Here is a 19,846-nt window from a genome sequence, read left to right as displayed (position 1 = left end):
GGTGGGGACACGTTTGCGGTCAACTTCCAAGATGAGAGAACTGACCAACGACCAGACATTGCCAAGGCTAGCAATATTCTTTGTTGATCGGAACTTTAGAAAACTATCTACAACGGTTCACCAGATAAACTCAGTTGTTTACAAGTTTGGTCTTGACGGAAGACTCTCCAGAATTCCTGCTGCCTTTAGGTGACGGTGCGCCCTAGCAGCTCGTGTCACGTGGGAAATCGGAACGCGCGCTTAGGCCTGTTCAAATAAATTCAGAAAAAAACTATCGGTTAAGGTGCAATATCAATTGCATGATACACAGCATAGAATCTCTTGGAATATTGAGTTCGTTCAGTGGATAACGCGCTCGTCTGCCATCCGAGGTGTTCGAAGCTCGATCCTCGGGAGACCTGCTTTCCCGTTGGAACAGACACTCAATAGAGTTGACACGAAATCGCAAGCGAAAACAGACAGACGAAAAATCTTGACATTAGCTGTCGGAGGGTAAACAGAGAAAAAGCGGGAGCAGAAACTCGGACAGCAAGGATGGATGAAGGGCGTCATAATAAACAGCCGTAAGTAGCGCTACTCATGAGTAGCAGAAATACAAGCAAGAAGATTCAGGGGAGGAATTAATAGTAATCCCTAAGCCACGAATGAGACCGAACTCTCCCGAAAGTGAAGCTGGTCTTCTAAAGAGCTTGAAACATCTGTTTTTTAGTGAGGAGATTGCTCTACGCTAAACCGAACGCTAGCATATCGTTCATTAACGGGACATTCCGCTAGCGGTCTGCAAAAGAAAAAGGGAATTGTGTGCCCGTTTCATTTCTCTGTGCCTCCAACTTTGAAATGTGGCTAAAAATGTTTCAATTTTGACGGTGGACACAAACAACTTTCCTACTTTGAGTCGACATTTGACATTTGGCATTTGGTGAAGTACATGACTGTAGTCGACAAGTACACTCACTAGCATATCAATTTGATTTTCACGAGTGACTCAGCTGAATCTGTCGTCTTCAACTAAATGTGGTTCAAAAAGACCGTTTCATGCTTTAGTTAACATAATATCCCAGATGCGAAATCATACTGCGATATGTTGAAAGCATAACCCATTCAAATGAGCTTCACTTCTTCCGACCGTTTCAACTCCAACTTTTCGTTCCTGGTTTTCATTCATGGACGCTTGTTTTCTGTCTTCACATACATTCCCACACAGATATTTCGAGTGCTCATCCCCTAAGTTTTCAGATTTTCTTATTTTGGCTGTAGAATTCACCGTTAAAAGCCGGTAAATTGTGGTGTTGGAGAAACTTCATACCACGACGAGGTTAAGCGTGTCATGAACGCGTCACGGAAGATAGTTGCATCACAGTGAGGGTTAGATGAGCAAATAGGAACAAATGTCTCCTAGGAAACAGGCATGTGACTGGTTGCTGTCCGACTGCAAAAGGTTGAAAAGTCCAGCGCTTCGTGCTATGCGCTACTGCATTTTTTGTCCCTCGGAACATCTTCCTCAGGCATACCAGAAACGCCAAAATCAGCTCACCTTTTGTGGGGCATTGTTTCAGTTTTGTAACCCATAGTTAAGGTGAATTTCAAACACCGGTAAATGACAGCTCTCAGTTCATCTCCACTACGTTTCTCATAAAATGAACAAAGTCAAGGAGACGAGCGGTAAAGACTAGGACTAGGCCAGCCAAATGCAGGTAGGATGGAAAAGCTTGTGCTCTTGTTAATATTTCAGGTGCTATTACATCTTTGGGCCTGATCAGGAGGCGGGAACACTGAAGAATGCTCGGTATCATCTAATTCATCATGTACTCCTGAGTATCTGATGGTGATTTCTGTGAGTAAGCGTTGATGGAACTCACAAATTATGTACAAAACTTCCATTTAGAACTCCAAAGCAATAGTTCGGTTACTGTCAAATCTATTGATGGTTCCCAAAAAACAGATGTACAGAGCTTCCTAGCTTTTCAGCATAGATTGGCTTCACTGACAGGTTGAAGTCTCTACTGCATAGCAAATAATCTTCTCACATTACCGTTAACCAATGAGCAGCTCAGAGGAGAAATCGTCACTCGAGGAGCCAATCAATAGGTGACCACGTGATGTAGTTTTCTTCAATGAGTGACGAATGGCTCCTGTGTCCTATCTATGTGAGAGGTAATCACACTGCTGTTTAGCGACCCATGACCAAACGGTTAAATATTCAACCATTGGTCAGAAGGTCGTGGGTTCGAAGCTCCTTCAGCTTCGTGAGATTTGCATCGCTGATGAAAAAATTGAACATTCCTTCTCGGCTTTTCTGTAAATACCATCGAATCGTCTGCGAGGATAGATAAATGTTCAGCTAGAAAAACCTGATTAGTTTCCAGTAGTGCGATTAGCTGACTAAGGATGTCAAAAAAGCGCTCACCGATCACTCAACATTGCGGTGTTCAAGAGGATAAGGGGACGGTCCTAAGAAGGATACGGATCAACACATGATTCATGATGCAAGCTAGGACAGCTGACAAGCGTGGTGTAAAATGAAGCAGCAGGGCCAGTAATATTACCAAATGTAACGGTCCTAGTCCCATTCCTTCCCAAGAAAAAGTAAGAAGAGTGTCCGGATGCCTAGAATCTGTGGATCGCTCATCTGACGAAATGAAACTTTGGGCCTCACTCTAATCGGCCCAGCAGGCTACCGACCGGTTGCAAAATTTCCGCGACTTGCGTTCATACGAGTATTGTGGATGCTCCTCCTTATCTCCTCTAGCAGTCGTTCTGCTTAAAGGAGTGCTCGACCACTAATTTGCCACCATATGCAACGAAATTACCGTGTCTCAGCTGAAGAATGTGGTCATGTTTCGATGAGCTGAGTGGTTGCAAGACACGATGACGCCGCACTACCGAACTTCGTCGTGTTGATCGACCGAAAAGAACGATTTCGGTATAGAAATCGAAGTTAGGCAGATTTTTTTACACATCCAAACTCAGCATTTATGCGCAGATGACCAACACATGCAGTGTGAGGCTCTTACTGGATGTGGCCACAGTTTGCGTATTGCTCAGAGATGTGACTGAAACACTGCCAGTATCCAAGTTTGGAACAATCGGTTGAGGTACATAATAGGGGTTTCTTGGTGTGCAGCGATAGCCTTTAACTAAAAGAACAAATTTTCCGACATAACAACATAGCAACAAGCCATCAAGTGGAAAACCACGATGAAGTTTCAGTTCCACACATTTCATACTCATGAACTGAGCTCGGATATATATCTAGGGTAACTCAACTGCTCAAATGACTCAAATCTTTAGTTAAACAACAAATCACCAAGGTCACGTTTGGGTCTTCCGACTGGACAAGTGGGGAAGAAATATATTCTAATCAAACAACAATTGTCCCTAGCAACAATAGGACACCTAATTCTTAACAGAAGTACACGGAATGACTCGGTTCTATTTCCTTCCGCATCACAAATTGACTGTTCTTTCATGATCGGAAAGGTGGAAAACCATAAAACGTTGACGACTCTACTTGGTCCCAGTGGTTTCCTCATCCCCAAGTAACAGTTCTGTTGGTGTCACCTCATCAGCTGTAGAGCAGAGGAATAGTGCCTGAAACAGTATTTGTTTGGATGCCATTTAGACGACGCTTCATCTTACAGTATGTAAAAACTCGTCAGGCGGGAAAAGTAACCACTTCAAATTTAAACCGGATGATCAGTGGTGCATTATATTTCCTTTTCAAATTCGGCAATAATACAGGTTGAAACTTAGACTCTCTCCTCAAAAAACAACCATCCTGAGGTTTTGTAACTTTAGTTGGCTACCGGCCATTTAGTTTGCTTTTAAACGGACCCATGAGCATCTTCAATGCCTAACACCTCACTCGTTGAGGATGGGTCGTTCAGTGAGTACGCACTTTTGACGCTGAGTTCAGCAATGTAAAAATCATTTAAAGAACCGCATCAATGCATTCTCAAGCCTCGCCTAGCGTTTTCAGCAGTAACGGTTAGCGAATTCTTCCGATCGAGTTGTTTGTACACGTTTTGAGCTATAGCATTTGAACTCGACGCAACTATTATTTTCCGAAAATAGGAGAGTTGAAAATGCTATCCGTTCTATATGGGAGCGAGTTCAAACCTACGGATCACACGAAGCTCTGACTTATGCTTCGCTTAACGGCCTTGTGACTGGCTTTCGATCACAGTCGAGACCATGCAAACTGTATTTCAGTGTGTTGATACATTAGTAGCCCGGGTATGTTTACTAGTGGTTGATTTGGCAACCTTTGGTCAGTTCACCAAGCTTTGCGTTTGGCCTGTAAATTTTTTACCTTTGGTCGAAGAGACGTTTTCATTGTGCAGTTGATGTCATCTCTCCGTCTGCTGGAGGAACGTTTGCAAGCAAACTGTCAAGCTTAGCAAACAGATCAGTGGCTATCTGATCAGCCAGTGTGGTTATTGTTTCTTCAACCCACTGGAACTTATGGCCAGGTCCATCGTCGAATCGATCCAGGGAAGCACCGGCTTGTGCACCGTATAACAGTGCCTACAGTCGTCCGGACGAGTAATGGATGCCATAAGTTTGCGACCTCTCGGCTAACTAAACCTGCAAAAAGTAAACAGTGGTCATCAGTTTGCTAATAACTCCTCATAAGAGAATACAGACTTGCCCAGAAAGACGACCGATCCTTACTTAATCGAGGGTACTTGATTGTGAAAATGTTCGGAAAGGGATGTTTTTTCCAATCTACTGGAAGCTAATTTGTCTCCCTCCTTACAGTTGAGCCTGAAACTGCACAGTTTCCCAACTCTGAACCGGCCGACCTGATTTGGCCAAAACAGCCGGAAGTTGACGTCGGTTCGAGCGATGCGAAGGAAGAAGGCACTCCGGGGAAAGACACAGAAAACAAACAGTTTGGCGCGGAAGACTTTGCCTCCATCATAGTGGAAGCTGTGGTGAATAACACGGCTTTACTACCATGCCGTCCAATCAAGAAATCGGCGGAAGGAGTGGGCTGGGATGCTACAAACAAAGGAACGGTAAGTGTAGATTCATTCCACCTTTAGGTGAATGTCTGCATCCAACTCCGAGTTCATCTAATTTAAAATATCAAGCGCAACAGATGATTAAACGTCTGTCATGATTTTCAGCTGCTGTGGAAGCGCGCGAGCACCAACGACTACTTGATTCACGATAACCGACGTACCCACCCAGATACACGATTCATCTTGGATATGTCATCCTTCGATCAAACTATCATGGACTTACGCATTGATAACGTTCAACAGGCTGATGAAGGAACGTACATCTGTCTCTATTCGACGGGCCAACATGTCTACAAGAGGAAGATCCGGCTAAACGTTTTGGGTATGCGCTTGAAAATATTTATTCTCGATTAGAACTTGAGTAGTAAATGCCGCTTTGTGAACCTGTCTTAGAACTGAAAACCCCTAGATCCTAATGAGAACGAAGAAGGTGGCGAACAAAGGTTGTTTTCTGTGATTGTTCCTCTTGGCTAACACATCACAAAATTAAATGGTAGGAGAAATCACATGGAAAAGGTTAAGATCGGGGCTACATACACTTTAGAGAAACAGAAATCAAAGGGAAGTGGGTTGGGTGAGGGACAGGTCAATGGGTCGCGGAATCAGGCAAGTGACGTCAATGTCAGACGGACTTGTGGGACCGACTGTTTCGTAGGCCAGTTCAAGTTCGGAGGTCACACAAGTTTCTTTTGAATGCAAAGTTGCGGATCCAGCAACCGGATTCCACTCGCCTCCGCGATCGATAGTAGTCTGGATCGTACCAGCGTGATCGGTTTCAGAGGTACCCGGTATATGATAGTGACGGCTTGCTCCTTGTCTATGACATGACTGGTTTCGGCCAAATGTGATGCAATCGCGCTTGAGCCTGGGAGCCTGGTTTCTTCCTACTATCCCTCAGAGATACGGGATTGTGTTCTCGCATTCTGTCCAACAAATTCCTTGTCGTACGACCAACGTATGATGCTCGGCACGAGCATACATGAAAACGATAAAATAAGTTTCGTCACACGGTTCTGGTAGATCAATGCTTTTCGTTTTATATCCACTTTCTAAGTGATTGAGAGTAGACTGCCAGTGGCCGTTGGCTCGGTCGATTTAGCATCTGATGCCAGTATTTATAGAATGCTCCTCGATCACTGTTGGCACGAAACCCAAACACTCGTTCTCCGTTCGTTTCTCTGTTGATGACCTATAGTACCACCGATCATCTATGAGAACAGTTCAAGCCCGACTCGAGTTGTCGTCCAAGAAGGGGATGACACTGTGTTACACTGCAAAGCATGGGGCGTGCCACAACCCAATGTGACTTGGTACTTGCTTGGCCAGGACGGATCTTCCATACAGCTGGGCCGTCTGGCAAATTCTCCGAGTAAGTCATCAATTGATAGACGATTATTTAACTTGCTCGATTAACATATTTTTTTAACGAACTGCACTTTTGAGACAACGGATTGCTAGAATGCTTGCACTCATCCAAGTAAGATTCTTCTTACTCCGTCCCTTCGTTTCTTTCAAAGTGGTCTCCAAGCCCCTGTTTACCTCATTGTTCAAACGTGGCGACCGTTTGCTGAAAAACAAACCCTTCTGTGACCAACCCCAGACAGATTTAAAGGTTCTTGTCCCCCTACTGTACACCACTGAACGTGCAGTTTCGTTGGGACTTGCGTTTTATGGACAAATTGGAGATCATACGTGCCAGCTCATCAAATCTTCCCGGCTGATTCAGTCAACTCACTGACCAATCGGCCGATAGATTACAAGCTAAAACTTGGAAGTCTGCCCTACCTATCGAAGATCCGCAGGTAATAGGGTTGATCACAGAAATGCGTGCAGAATTATATTCTGCCTTGTAAAACCTGAAATGTTGGTGTTCGGTAAGCTGGTCTTTATCGGTCAGAACCAATCGGGCAATAGGCCTTGATAAAAGCCACCAGCTCACCTTATGCTTAATTACCATTTATGGTAGGCCCAACTATGGCTTTTATTTACATTTGTCTAGCAAACCAGTTGCATTTACTGTCATAGCTAAATGGTCAAAACCGAACTGTTTGCTTTCCACAACGACACTTCCTTTCTGAATCCTTTGAATGACCTTTGACCTTTAGCAAAACACTCATTTGTAGACTGAGGTTGGATTAATGGGGGACCTAAGTGTGACTCAAGCAAAGATTTCGTCTACGATATTCTCTGATTGAGATTGGCTGGCAAGAATGTTGTCGAAGTACTTTTCATATGTCACTAACCACTACTCTGAAGAATAGTTTTCATTGGTCTAGTAATTGGTATGATACGGAAAATAGCATCAACTATGATGGACTATTCATTCTTTAACCATTTTTCACCGTTCCTCATTCAAGGATTCACTGTTGAAGCCAATCATCTGCAAATTTTCAATGTGACAAGGACGATGAACGGCCTGTACAAGTGTGTGGCACAAAACGGACTTGAACGGATGGCATCACGCGTTATCGAGTTAGACGTACATTGTAAGTACTTATTTGTGTTAAAGCGTCATTACGGAAACCGAAATTGCATGTTGGTAATTGATCAGGTGGCTATTGATCTGTTCACCGACCTTGGCAATTTATTTGCAGTTATTTCGTCACCATTCGAGGAGAGACATCTTCAATGCGCTGTCCCACAAGTTTTTCTGTTCAGAACACCAGCGATGAGGGACGAGTAGTACTCAATCTAGACTCGGTTGAATCAACCAATCGGAATGGTCGACTGGATAAGATTAACGAAAGCATCCTCATGCATGGACTACTTCAAGTTGGTTGTAGGTTCCAGTTTTGACGATTCGTACTCTATTGTCGTAGTAAAAAGTTTGCCGCTCTCAATTGGAAAAGCCCTTGAAATGATCAAGACCTTATCGATACGGGAAATCATAGAATACGAATCTATCGACTGGTAATTGATCAGGTGGCTGTTGATCTGTTCGCCGACCTTGGTAATCGATTTGCAGATATTTCGTCACCATTTGAAGAGACATCTTCAATGCGCTGTCCCACAAGTTTTTCTGTTCAGAACACCAGCGATGAGGGACGAGTAGTACTCAATCTAGACTCGGTTGAATCAACCAATCGGAATGGTCGACTGGATAAGATTAACGAAAGCATCCTCATGCATGGACTACTTCAAGTTGGTTGTAGGTTCCAGTTTTGACGATTCGTACTCTATTGTCGTGGTAAAGGGTCTGTCGCTCTCAACTGGAAAAGCCTTTGAAGTGATCAAGACCTTATCGATGCGGGAAATCATGGAATACCAATCTATCGATTGTTTTGTAGAACTGTTGCAACACGTTAACAATCAATCTATTAATTATTTTCTCTATGTTTGGCCATCATACCTGAGTTATCGACCCCAAAGAGGCCACCAAATTAACTCCAGAGTTCAATATCACATCCCGTATCCATATCGCTAACAATCCTCTGGTTTAATCCGCCATTTAGGCTTGCTTTCAAATGCGCATAACCAGCCAAGCCGATGAACCCGGGTCTCGTGGGCATCTACAAGTATATCCTAAATTGTCCAGTTACTTTTTGAGGCACAAAATATGACAGTCAGACAAAGATACATACATGCAATCTCTGGTCACATCAAACTGCACAATACACAGCTCAACAGTCAAGTCTAAAAAATTTCCTAGAAAAAAAAGACAAGACTCTACGGGTATAGATGCCACAGTGCATGCAATCGGTAGTCCCAAATAACGTATGATCTAGTTCCTAAATACCCCCGGATAACGGAAGATTTTCCTGCTCGCAACAAGAAACCACAAAAGCTAAATGCACTACATTCTACCATGGCCATATCATTCTGTTCAGCACTGACGATTTGAGTAGTCTGCCTCTGGTAAACAAGCCTTTTGCCTGTCCTCCCCGAACCCATTCAGTCGTGATGATGTTGGTATAATCTGCACCAGTAACTGCTTCAGAGCCGTAATTTTGTAGCGAAGTTAGCATGCCGTTGTCAGTTCCACACCGAACCCATTCAGTCGTGATGATGTTGGCATAATCTGCACCAGTAACTGCTTCAGAGCAGTAATTTTGTGGCGAATTTAGCATGCCGTTGTGAGTTCCATACAAACAAGATCATTGCGCAAACATGCGTGTACGGAGGGAGATATGATCTAGAGAAATACTCGTTATTCATCGACTTGTCCAGCATGCCCATCTGACTCGGCAAATTTCGGAATACGAAGCTTGTATTCTGTCCAAGTTGCCATGGTTGGTCCAGTGAATTATGATGCTTCTTGGCTCCTTTAGGGCAAGATGCACATTTAATTAAATCAATTAGTCGATCAGGCAGCAAGAGGTTGCCCGAAACTCCTAAAATGTACCATTTTCATCACACTAACGTAAGCGGTTTTCTAACCCATCAACTGCGTCCACATACCTCACCACCATAGCAAAGCACGAAAGGTTTTTGAGGATTAGGGACAATAAAGTGTTGGACATCTTACACCATGTGATAAATAAATTGATTTCACTGAAAGAGACGTCACAATACAGGGACTCCGGTCAGATAGGACCTTAAGTGCCGGACCCAGAGTTTTAGCGGAAGGTGCGGTTGACGTGCAAAATTATTAGGAGTGTGTGGGATTTAAAGGCAACCTAAATAAAAACAAGCGGCCCATATACAATGTGACATTTAGTACCTTGTATGAATATTTTGTGTAGACACACACCGTCCACTTAAAAATACGCCTTGCACTCGCTCAGCTATACTACGTGCAACAATTCCATTGAACCCTGAGATACTACTTTATCTGGCATGAGTAGTTAAAAAAGTGGATAAAAATTCTGCACTCCAAATCCTCAGAGCAGGATGAATTCGTCCACAAAATGAGAATTTGTGGTATCTTCAGCGCTTCCTCTAGGATGGGTACTCCTGTATTGTGTCTGTGTTGTGTCATCAAATGCAATAAACGCATACCCCTGATTGCAATCTCTTATTGACGACGATACAGGGAAATATGTATTATATTGCCCCTTGTGGAGAATGATCAATTGATACATAACCTCGACGACAAATCCGGTCGAACAATAATATTCTGGATAGAATCTCATAGGCTACAGGATTTGGAATTTGATGTAACCCGAACTCCAACATCAGCCGCAGTTACTCAAAATTCCCCGCAGGATTTTGAACACTTCATGAACTCTGTTGTGAGATGAATGTATCCGTTTACCCAAAACGTTTGAGCTTAGAACCTGACATGGACATACTCCTGTCTTCACAAAAACATTGCTTTATTTATTATCTATTAAATATCTCTCAATTAAATATCTACCGACTCATGAGAATCGAGTCATCAAAAGGGCTAACAATGCTGTTGTCCCTTACCAAAGAAGTTGATTTCAAACAGACTAGGTCCCCGTGAATTTTTCGGCCACCCTTCCCTAGCATCATTTTGAGGACTGATGACAAGAACATTTGACGTTTGAATCAGGTTTTTATTTCCTCCACTTTGTGACCTGGCTTACGTATGAGGGATTACATCCGATATCTTAATAAACGGTGGCGTAATATAGCATTAGCTATACGAGATATTCTGTCAATAATCAATAAGTGAATAGACAAACATCAGAACATCGCAATATCAGGGCTTATACAAGAGGGTTATCAGTGTTAACTGTCGGCTTTTTGCATTAAGTACTAATCCCACATGCGCCAAGTCGAACAAAATATGGTGCGAACCACCGAGTTTACCTTTTATCTATATTAAGTGTACAAGATCGAGCTCCGTTCACATACGCCAAACCAACCGGAGCTAGGCACTCCCAGAGGGTGCTTTCGAGGGGCTCTAAGCCATGTACTCGAAGGGAAAATTGTTGATACGTGAATAACTAAAGCTTTAGCCGGGATCAAAAGATCCAAAATTAGCTTTCTAACAGTCTATGTCCTTCAGATCAAAAGATCAGTCAAACTCTCAATAGCAAAGAAACATCTTCGTTTCCGAGTCACTGCCGGAATCAAAACACTTGAGGTAATCGGACAAGGTGCTTGTTACGTGGTTCATGCTGCCGCTACAAGTGAAAGCACGAACTCTCCTGCTCTGCCTAAGCCGACAAGGCTTTCTCGGATGGTCATGACTGTTGGACTGTTACTATAGAAACTTTCGTCTCCTGTTTATTTAACATGCAGATACATGGCAGCTCTCCTTGTCACGTAAATAGTAGGTTTCAATTTAAAAAACACCTCAAGCCCTTATAAGTGCGGGATGCACATATGGGAACGAGTCTTCGGTCCACAATTCGATCTTGGATGTCTCCGCGTTTTCTATAAATCATGCCTGAACGTTACACTCTTGGTCACCGTCCCAAGAAGGGCGAAACCGGTCGTGGGCTGTCGAACAGTTTTCAGCAACCTTGTGAGTAGGTATTTAATCCTGTTCTAACCTCTCTCCCTAGCATCATCAGGTGGGGCGTCTTGCCGGCGACTATATGGGACTTTGTTCTCTAGGTTGTTAAAACAACCAGAATAGCCGGTTCCCAGCTCTGTCTTTCACCATCGAATGCTGGGGTTTGAAGAGGCTATCGTGTTACCACTACTTCACCAGCGCAACCTCGATACGCCTGTATTAACACGTCTGAACGAGCGAACATGCCACGTTTGAGTGACGTGGTTGGTTTGCCTGACGGTTTAAACGACGAACATGTCCTGATTGTGTCCGTCGGCTGACCCATCTGTCAGGACGTCTGACTGAGGTAGCGCCTTGAGCGTTTGAAACCCGTCAGTCAATTCAGTTCTAGTCGTTCACCGGGTGTACGGTCTCCAGAACCGTTTAGTACGAATAACTAGACTTTGGCAAGTTCAGGACTACAGTCCTTCACTTGCACCCTCAAAAGGAGTAGTCCCGAATCGGTACCCTGAAAGTTATGGGATTTGCGAGGAGTTCGCTGCGCCTGGTTTCCGTAGTACACTCGGCTTTAACGACAGACTTACCTAATGGCACCAGTGGGTTTCCACTGGTTTCTTCATTTTGAAAATCGTCTATCCGTTCCTGACCCTCTTTCGGTTACCTAAACCATCGCCCTTAGGCTTCACAAACCGCATATATAAGCGTAATTTCCAGCGAGTTTGCTGTACATCCGTGAGGCCATAAGAGTCCAAAAAGTCAGTATACCGTAAAGTACGACAAGGCGGGTCTGGCGACTGACGGCAATGAGCTTTATCGCCATGCGGAGTTTGTCACAGTTAATGCGGCAACTGGGGTTGCGGAATATGTGGACTAGGAAAAGGTGTCTTTAGAAAAATTGATAGGGGGAGGCAAATCATGGTGTTAAAGCCAAACACCGATTACGGACGTGATATGCCGTTACTAATATGCTCGAAAAATATTAGCCGAGAGGAAAACACCTTAAGGTAAGGAGGCTGGCGAGTTAGTTCGTGCTATCATGATCTGCCCATAGCATTCCAGTGAGCGTTAGAGCGGTTGTGTGAGCTTATCACCAGGTCCTTTCATTTTTAGTACTAAACACCATATGGTTGTACGGCAGCAGCACCTCGATGTGATGGGAAGAGGAGGAAGGAAACGGGCGATTATAATCCCTAGCTTCAGAGCCGAACAGGTTTTATCTCAGCTAATTATATCACTTAGTACCTTCCAGGTTCACAGGCTCTGTCTATAATTAACTCAGAGTAAACCTCAGGTTGCAGCTTTTTCGTCAACTATCTCTGTCTGGGCAAGCGTGATGTTCAGATGCATCATAAATTCATCCGCGTTTGTCTTCTCAAGTTCCGCCTACCATCCGAATGGCAAATACGAAAATCGGACAGTTGCTTTACCGGACGACAATGGTACGAGCATTGATTACTGGAAATCCGATAAACAGATTCCACTGGGAGTTTGAACAACGGCCGATTTACGGACCGAACAGCAATTGTCTGGTTCCCATGCCAAATGAGAAATACTGCATGATCGTAGGTAAGTTTGTTGTCATCGTTGTTTTTTTGAGTACGATATGTGAAAGTAATAAATTCCGAGGAATCGAGGGTTCGAACCCACATAAATTCCTAGTTCTGTTTGACCATACGAAAGGAACTTCTAGTTTCATCCCCGAGAAAACTTAAGGCATATACCTTGTTCCCGGATTCATCGTCTGTACCATGCTAGCGTAATCCTGAGAAACGTCCGTTTAACGACCACAATGATGAGGAACCTGGTCATCCAGATGCAGCTCATGAAATAATCAAAAACCCATCGATAGCCTCATGCCGGTTCCGCCCATCTTGCCGCTTCATCCGCCTAATGCTCTTTGAAGCAGATACTGTTTGCGAACGCTTGACTCAGGAGATTGTTTTTACGTTTATGACAGGAGAGAACACGATGTGCAAAACTCCCGTAATACTTGTGTTGCTTAAGCACATCAAATTCTTTCCAGGACGTTTATGACAGGAGAGAACACGATGTGCGTGTGTGTTGTGTTGCTTAAGCACATCAAATTTCGTCTTTCCAGGCGGGAATCCGGCTGCTTCTAGTGGCACTGATAGGGCAGTAGCAATTGCGGTGAACCTGAGAGCAATAGTCTTGCAAGTTCATTGGATAAACGAGAGGTTCAATCAGTTTCCTCTCTCAGTGGCATTCATGCATCCAAGCTGTTGCCTTCAATGCACAGGTCTCCCCCAATCTCTACAATGAAAGGTCCGTTGAGACCCCTCTATTTACGAACCATTTATATCAGCTACCATTCCTAATAAGTAGCTAGCTAACTCACCTCCCCAAATCATCGGCGAATAAAACTCTGGCAACTATAGCCAGTGAACAGCAAGTACGCGTTTTTCACAGCCGATAATGACTGATTGCCAGATAACACTAAAGTGGTTTGCAAATGTGGGCATTTTGCCGACCGCGCACAGTCTGATATTCAAGTAGAAAATAGAGTTGACGAAAACTCAGAAACTATACCTACGGGGTGAGCCCCAAGAAGAGCAGAACTGGTAGTGAGTTGTTGAGGAGTTTTCAGTCATAGCCATTTTATGAGTATCGTGTTATGTCAGCATCTTCCTCGAATTCTGTCAGCACAAATGTTTGAACCGCCTGGCAAATTTGTGCTTATGTGTTCGTTATATCTGTGTATGTCAGCATCCTCCTCAGATTCTGTCGGCACAAATGGTCAAACCATCTGGGTAAGTTGTGCTTATGTGTTCGTTATCGGTTGCTAGTAAATAGTTTTCAGGAGAAGATATTACTGAAGTGGATGATCCTCAGTAGCAACTTGAGAAGTCACCCATAACAGCTAATAACTGACAAATGATCTAATCACAAAGAAAAACAAAAGACGGTTGCAGCTGACTACTCCCAATGAAGATATAAGGCAACAGCTCGCGATGAGAACACTTTGTGCCCGGAATAGTTTGCTACTGACGCCCGTGACAAAAGTTTCCAGTTATAATGATATGAAATTTCAAATCTACCGCTGTTTGCTGACATTGGATTGCGACAAATTAAATCAACCGCTCGATTCCCGTTAACAGCGTTAGCATGGGAAGTAAAATTTGTTTATATTATTCAAACAGAAATACTTGTATCATATGCTGTGATTGTTCTTCAGAAGACTCAAAAATGTAGTGAAGTTTTATCCCGAAAGCTCAGAGAACAGCGAGTTCAGGATCAGAAACGCCCATTTACTTCAGAAATGACGTAGGATTTTGAAATATCTTCTAATCTTTCAGTAAAGCCTTGTGAAAGCCGTTTTCGAGGGTTTTGTGACCATCTCATAGGAGATGGGGATGTCAGAAACGTTCGAATTTATTTTTTTCCCATCATCATTGTGGTTAGATCAAACAATACGACAAAACGGAATGTGAAAGTTGGGAAATGCTCTTTTTAATTGTGTAGAAAATGTAATCCTTAAATTTAATTTTTACTCCCGGGTAAGCTATGTCATGCTGGTCTGCAAAAGAGATCTTTAAATGGCTGCTTCGATGTAATTCAGGATCCTCAGGAAGGGGTACCTCAGATTTCCCAGGAGGAGCATGACCCCACAATTTTCCGGGTACAACTTTCAATGTACTAAAAGTGAACGATCGGGTATGTGGCCAACCCACACTTAGACAGGATCGAGTGCTCCTTATCCTTCAGAATTATGTATTCATCGCACGTCAAACCTGTTGTTCGCACTTCCCATTCAGGTAACATCAAGAACACATGAAACCTAGCTGGAGACTTTGATATGTTAGGAGTGGTAATGGATCCATTCACATCACACCCTTTTTCAACAGTCTTCATCCTGTCCTGGCACTATTATTCTAAAGAGTCCACGTCAAAGAGAGAAAGCACTGGACCCGAATTTATCTCCCGAGAAGTAGTTGACCAGTGGTTACGTGCCCGTATTTAGCTTAGGATGTCTGGAATCCACACTGCGGCATGATAAGGGATATACACTGTTGATAAGCCCTGGCAAGAGGAGAACTCGGGTCCCAGTGCTTCTCACTTCTGGTCTGGATTCTACAGAATAGTGTCTGAGGACACGAGGACGACTGCTCCAACGGAGGTGATTTGAATGGAGATTCTACGGATCCCGAGGCCACCTGAAATTCAGAATTTGTTTTCGTGATGTCTGTTGTGGAAGTATCCTCTCTTGTCTCTGTGTAAGTGTTTCGGTTGGATCAAATCAAGCCGAGGTTTGCCCCTACTTGAACTTAAAAGTAGTGCACATTCTTGGCGGTGCTGGAATATGAACTGCAGTCATCCGACATGCTGTTAGGAAGTGAAATCCCTTCTCTTTCGTTTAAACTAACCGGAGCAGTTGCACCACTTGTACAGAAGGCCAGTTATGGTGCATGATATTTGGATGCAGAGTGTTCAAATCTCGCAACCACTCACAGTAATCACAGTATACTCTGATTCGAGTGTATTATTTAGAATAATAGTGCCACTACAGCAGAAGTGATACACAGAAGCTAGTGGTGTGGATACAAATCACCTAATAGAATACTGCTTGGGCGGTTGGTTTGCTACTTTCCTGAAATGTTGTCTATTGCTTTTCTGAGGCTCATAGGCTATTGGTCTGTACTGTAGGCTTCCCGGGTTGAAACCTATGCACGGACGCCGGTCTTCGCCGAATCACCGCTCGAAAGAGCACGTTAATGAATGGCTTCTTAAAAGTCATTGTATTGGTGAAATCTTTCGGAAAAGCAATCTTACGTCGGCCAGCTCAGGCTGTTACGCCAGGGCAATTTTTCCACAAATCACTTAACGAGAAATCAATCAGTATTGATCTATCACGGATTTTTAGTATTGCAGCCATGTAACAAGTTCCAAAGTTTAACTGTACTCGTTTGTCGATCGTCTATCTATCTGGAATTAGCAAGAACCCAATGAGGCGGTGGAATACTGTAACCTAACTGCTGAACAGGGTACTATGGGTGGGTGTGGTGTACCTTGGTTGCTTTTTGTTGATTTCGCGTGTTTCCCCTTAGAAAATACACCAAAGAATTCTCTATTGCTGGGTGTCCGATTGGAAGACTGCTGCAGCAATACAACAAAACTCGACAGTGCGTCTCCAACCGTTTTATAGAACGTTGTTTGCCCTTCGACGCTGCTACAGGAACCAGTCTCTGACTCCCACTACAACGATTCAGAAGATTTTCCCTTCACAACTCATTTAGTCCTTCCTCCTTTCTTTCTCCCGCCCAACCCCCCAGATACAATGGGTTCACTACAGAAGGAACTAAAAACCACTTTGTTCATAACAAATCTGACAATGCATGACTACGGGTTGTACACGTGCGTTGTGGAGACACCGTACGGTATATTCCGAAACAGCACAGAGGTATTTCGTAAGTGCTATTGCTAACCTCGGTCGGTTGAAATATGCGCTAAACCTTGTATTTGTGCCCGTGATTTATAAATCCTGACAAACATCACATGTTATTTTGCCCACACATGATGCCATTTTTCTCGTGGTTTCAATTTATGCGTTACGAGTACAGCATGGGTAATCTTTTTCAGGGGTGTACTGGTCATGTGCAGAAGATCTGCTCCTAACGAATTACCTTCAGTCTACAAAGTAACACAAATATTCGAAGTTACAATAAGATTCGGCCGGACAATGAAATTTCACAAACTTCAACTTCCGTTTTCTCAGTGGACGTAGGTACTAGGGATCAAAATAAATCAATTTTCCCAGCTCAGTGGACGTAGGTACTAGGGATCAAAACAAATCAATTTTCCCAGTGACCAATTTGAAACAACGTATCCCCTTTGCCCATCTGTTTAAAATCAGTGGAAAACACTTGGTGCAACATGTCAACATTTTTTCACCGTGGACTTGAAACCAACGAGCCAAAGAAATAATGCAAAGTAGACGCTGATTGGTTGATTTGCGTATGTCACCTGATCAATGCCAAAGCAACCAGATCGTGCGTTTCAACTGTTGTTGGTAGCTGTGATAGGTCTGCTTTGGTCAGTAATATTTTGCCTACCTCTGAAGCCATGAAGTTTGTGCTGAGCAACAAAGAGGTGGCCGGATTAAACCGATAACAAGCACCTAAAAGACGTCTGGCTGTTGAAGATGCAGGAATGCGACTTGACGGTTCTCCGGTTCGGAATATGTTCCCCTGAGGTTTCCGCTCGGTGTCTGTTTGTCCTTCCACTATGAGCACCCCTTCAGGTACAGGAGAATTAGTAGACTAAATGAGAGTTGGATAGCTTTGAGCCTTCAGTCTGACGTTTGCGCACAGTGGATCCTTCGGCGGTCAGTCTCGGATTTAGCTGAAGTGAAGTAGAAAAAATCTTTAAAAAAGGCTGATGCCTATGTAAGGGTTGACGGCTTTGAATCCAGTTGCTTATCCTTCCTGTTGGTCCGGTGTAACCGGTTCGTTTGTTTTCGGATTCTACTAGGAACCTTAGATAAATCCTCTGGATAAGCCCTGTCCAAGATTACCCCTGTTGTTTGGGGGTTGCGAAATCTGTAGAGTAAAGCCTTTACTAGCAGGCGCTTATGTGCTATTTGGGTGTGACTAGGAAACTGTAGATGCTGACCATCCCCAAGGCTCTGGCAACGAGTGGAACTTTGCAGGAACCAGTCGGTAAGTATGCAAATTAGCATATCTCAAAATGATGAGCAGTCAGAGGTAGCACGGAAGTTAGGGTGGGTGGAAATGGGGGGTGCCTGTGAAGAATTGAAAATGGTGTCACACTTATACTGTGACGACTTTTAAATTTCATCAAAATTTTTTTATTCACCCATCCCATTATGTTGGGTCAAAAGAACTGACCGCAGCAACACCATTGATATGTCCACAGGCATGTTTCACGAATTAGAATGTAACACAGTTTGTACCAAGTAAAATCCTGATCGCGACCGAACATAGTAAAACAGACGTCAACACATTGTAGCACACGTCTCATATCTTTTCAGTGTAGTTTGATCAGTGTTTTTTCGAAGGCTTAAAACAGTTCCGGAAACAAATCCTACTATTTTTTAGAGACAGCGCTACTAACAAGGTTGCTGAAAACTCCTCGACAGCCCGACCAGTTTCTTCCTACTTGGAGTTACCAGGCTGTCACATTCACCGAGTTTCCGTTGAACTCAAGCTCTACTTGAACCCAGGTTGTATGAGCGCCACAAAATATACTCATTTGTACACCGCTTCATTTCTAAAGAAATACATAATTGGATCTCTCGTCTGTGATAGTCTCTAGATGAGAGTGCTGCAAAACTTCTACTTTAAGTTCAATTGGCACGATATTCTATTTGTCGCAGTAGGTTATCAAGACAGGCCACACTGCTCAGTACGTTTAGTTAAAGAATATCGTTAATAAAAGATTCGGTGTGAATTCAATTGAGTTTCTTGTTGAAACCAAACCGGTGTGCAAATAGGTGCTTTTCGCAGAATCCTGCTATTGTTAGACTTAGCGGTTATATGATGAAGCACTGTGCTTCTCGGCTTTTCAGCATAGATTGGCTTCACTTACAGGACGAAATCCCACAAAAATCCCAAATCTCCTCACACTACCAACAAATACAGACACTGCCGACGTATAGTGGCTAACTTCACGTTTTTTCCGCTCCAGGTACCTACCCATCGCATGGATTTCCCTGGGGTAAGTGCCGGTTTAATTTAGAACTTCTGATGAGTATAAATTAACACTATTCTTCCTTCTGGGCAGTGAGACAAATTCGTTCAGCACCGGGCGAAATTCACGCAATTAACGAACTACTATCCCTTTGACAGTAGGATGAAATAAATGTGCCAAACACAAGTTCATCTGACGACATGAGTCGAAAGCTCGGTGTGTTGTCTGGCAGAACGGCCCCCTTCTATGTTAGCTCTGATGACTTGAGGTTGTTCAGTATAACTCACGGGATTACTGTTAACCTAGGTCGAAGCGAAATCCCCAGAAATTTAGGAGTGTGAAGGATACTGTAGAATGCTACCGAAAGTGTCATTAGGGATCATTTGTTTCATTGCACCCTGGTTTAGATAATGTATTCCGATTGATAAAAAGTTCGAAAGCAGAAAAGGCAAAGACTTTCTGCAACTCAAGCTACATAACTTCTCACATTGAGAAACACTGGTGTTTGTAGAGACGAAAAATATCCTGAAACCTTATTGAGGCAACATCGTTGCTTGAAGGGGATGGAAACATATGCTGTGGATAACCCTAGAAATCGTATTCGGTATGCCTTCAGGTACTTATAACATCCTCAAACGTCTGGCTTAACGAATGGGGTTTTTCCATCCTCGTCAGTATTAGGTGAAACCAACCTGCATAGAAGTATCTTATTGAACTTTGCGGTCAACTCATCAGAATTCAACCGAACTTCTACCTTGATGAATAGAACTAAATCTGAACATTCCGT

At 43.4% G+C, this 19,846-nt stretch overlaps 1 protein-coding gene across 1 annotated transcript; it reads left to right on the top strand.

Moving 5' to 3' along the window:
- Positions 1-4,763: 4,763 nt before the first annotated feature.
- T265_12810 (hypothetical protein) lies at positions 4,764-16,807 on the top strand (the record flags this gene model as incomplete). Its single annotated transcript, XM_009165588.1, has 7 exons — positions 4,764-5,021; positions 5,133-5,349; positions 6,223-6,396; positions 7,385-7,517; positions 7,919-8,040; positions 12,772-12,960; positions 16,683-16,807. Coding segments are annotated over 7 exons (1,218 nt in total), but the record flags the coding sequence as incomplete, so codon positions are not given.
- Positions 16,808-19,846: the final 3,039 nt, after the last annotated feature.

Source organism: Opisthorchis viverrini (assembly GCF_000715545.1).
Source record: "Opisthorchis viverrini unplaced genomic scaffold opera_v5_16, whole genome shotgun sequence".
Classification (NCBI taxonomy): Eukaryota; Metazoa; Platyhelminthes; class Trematoda; order Opisthorchiida; family Opisthorchiidae; genus Opisthorchis; species Opisthorchis viverrini.
This window is presented reverse-complemented; position numbering and strand designations above follow the sequence as displayed.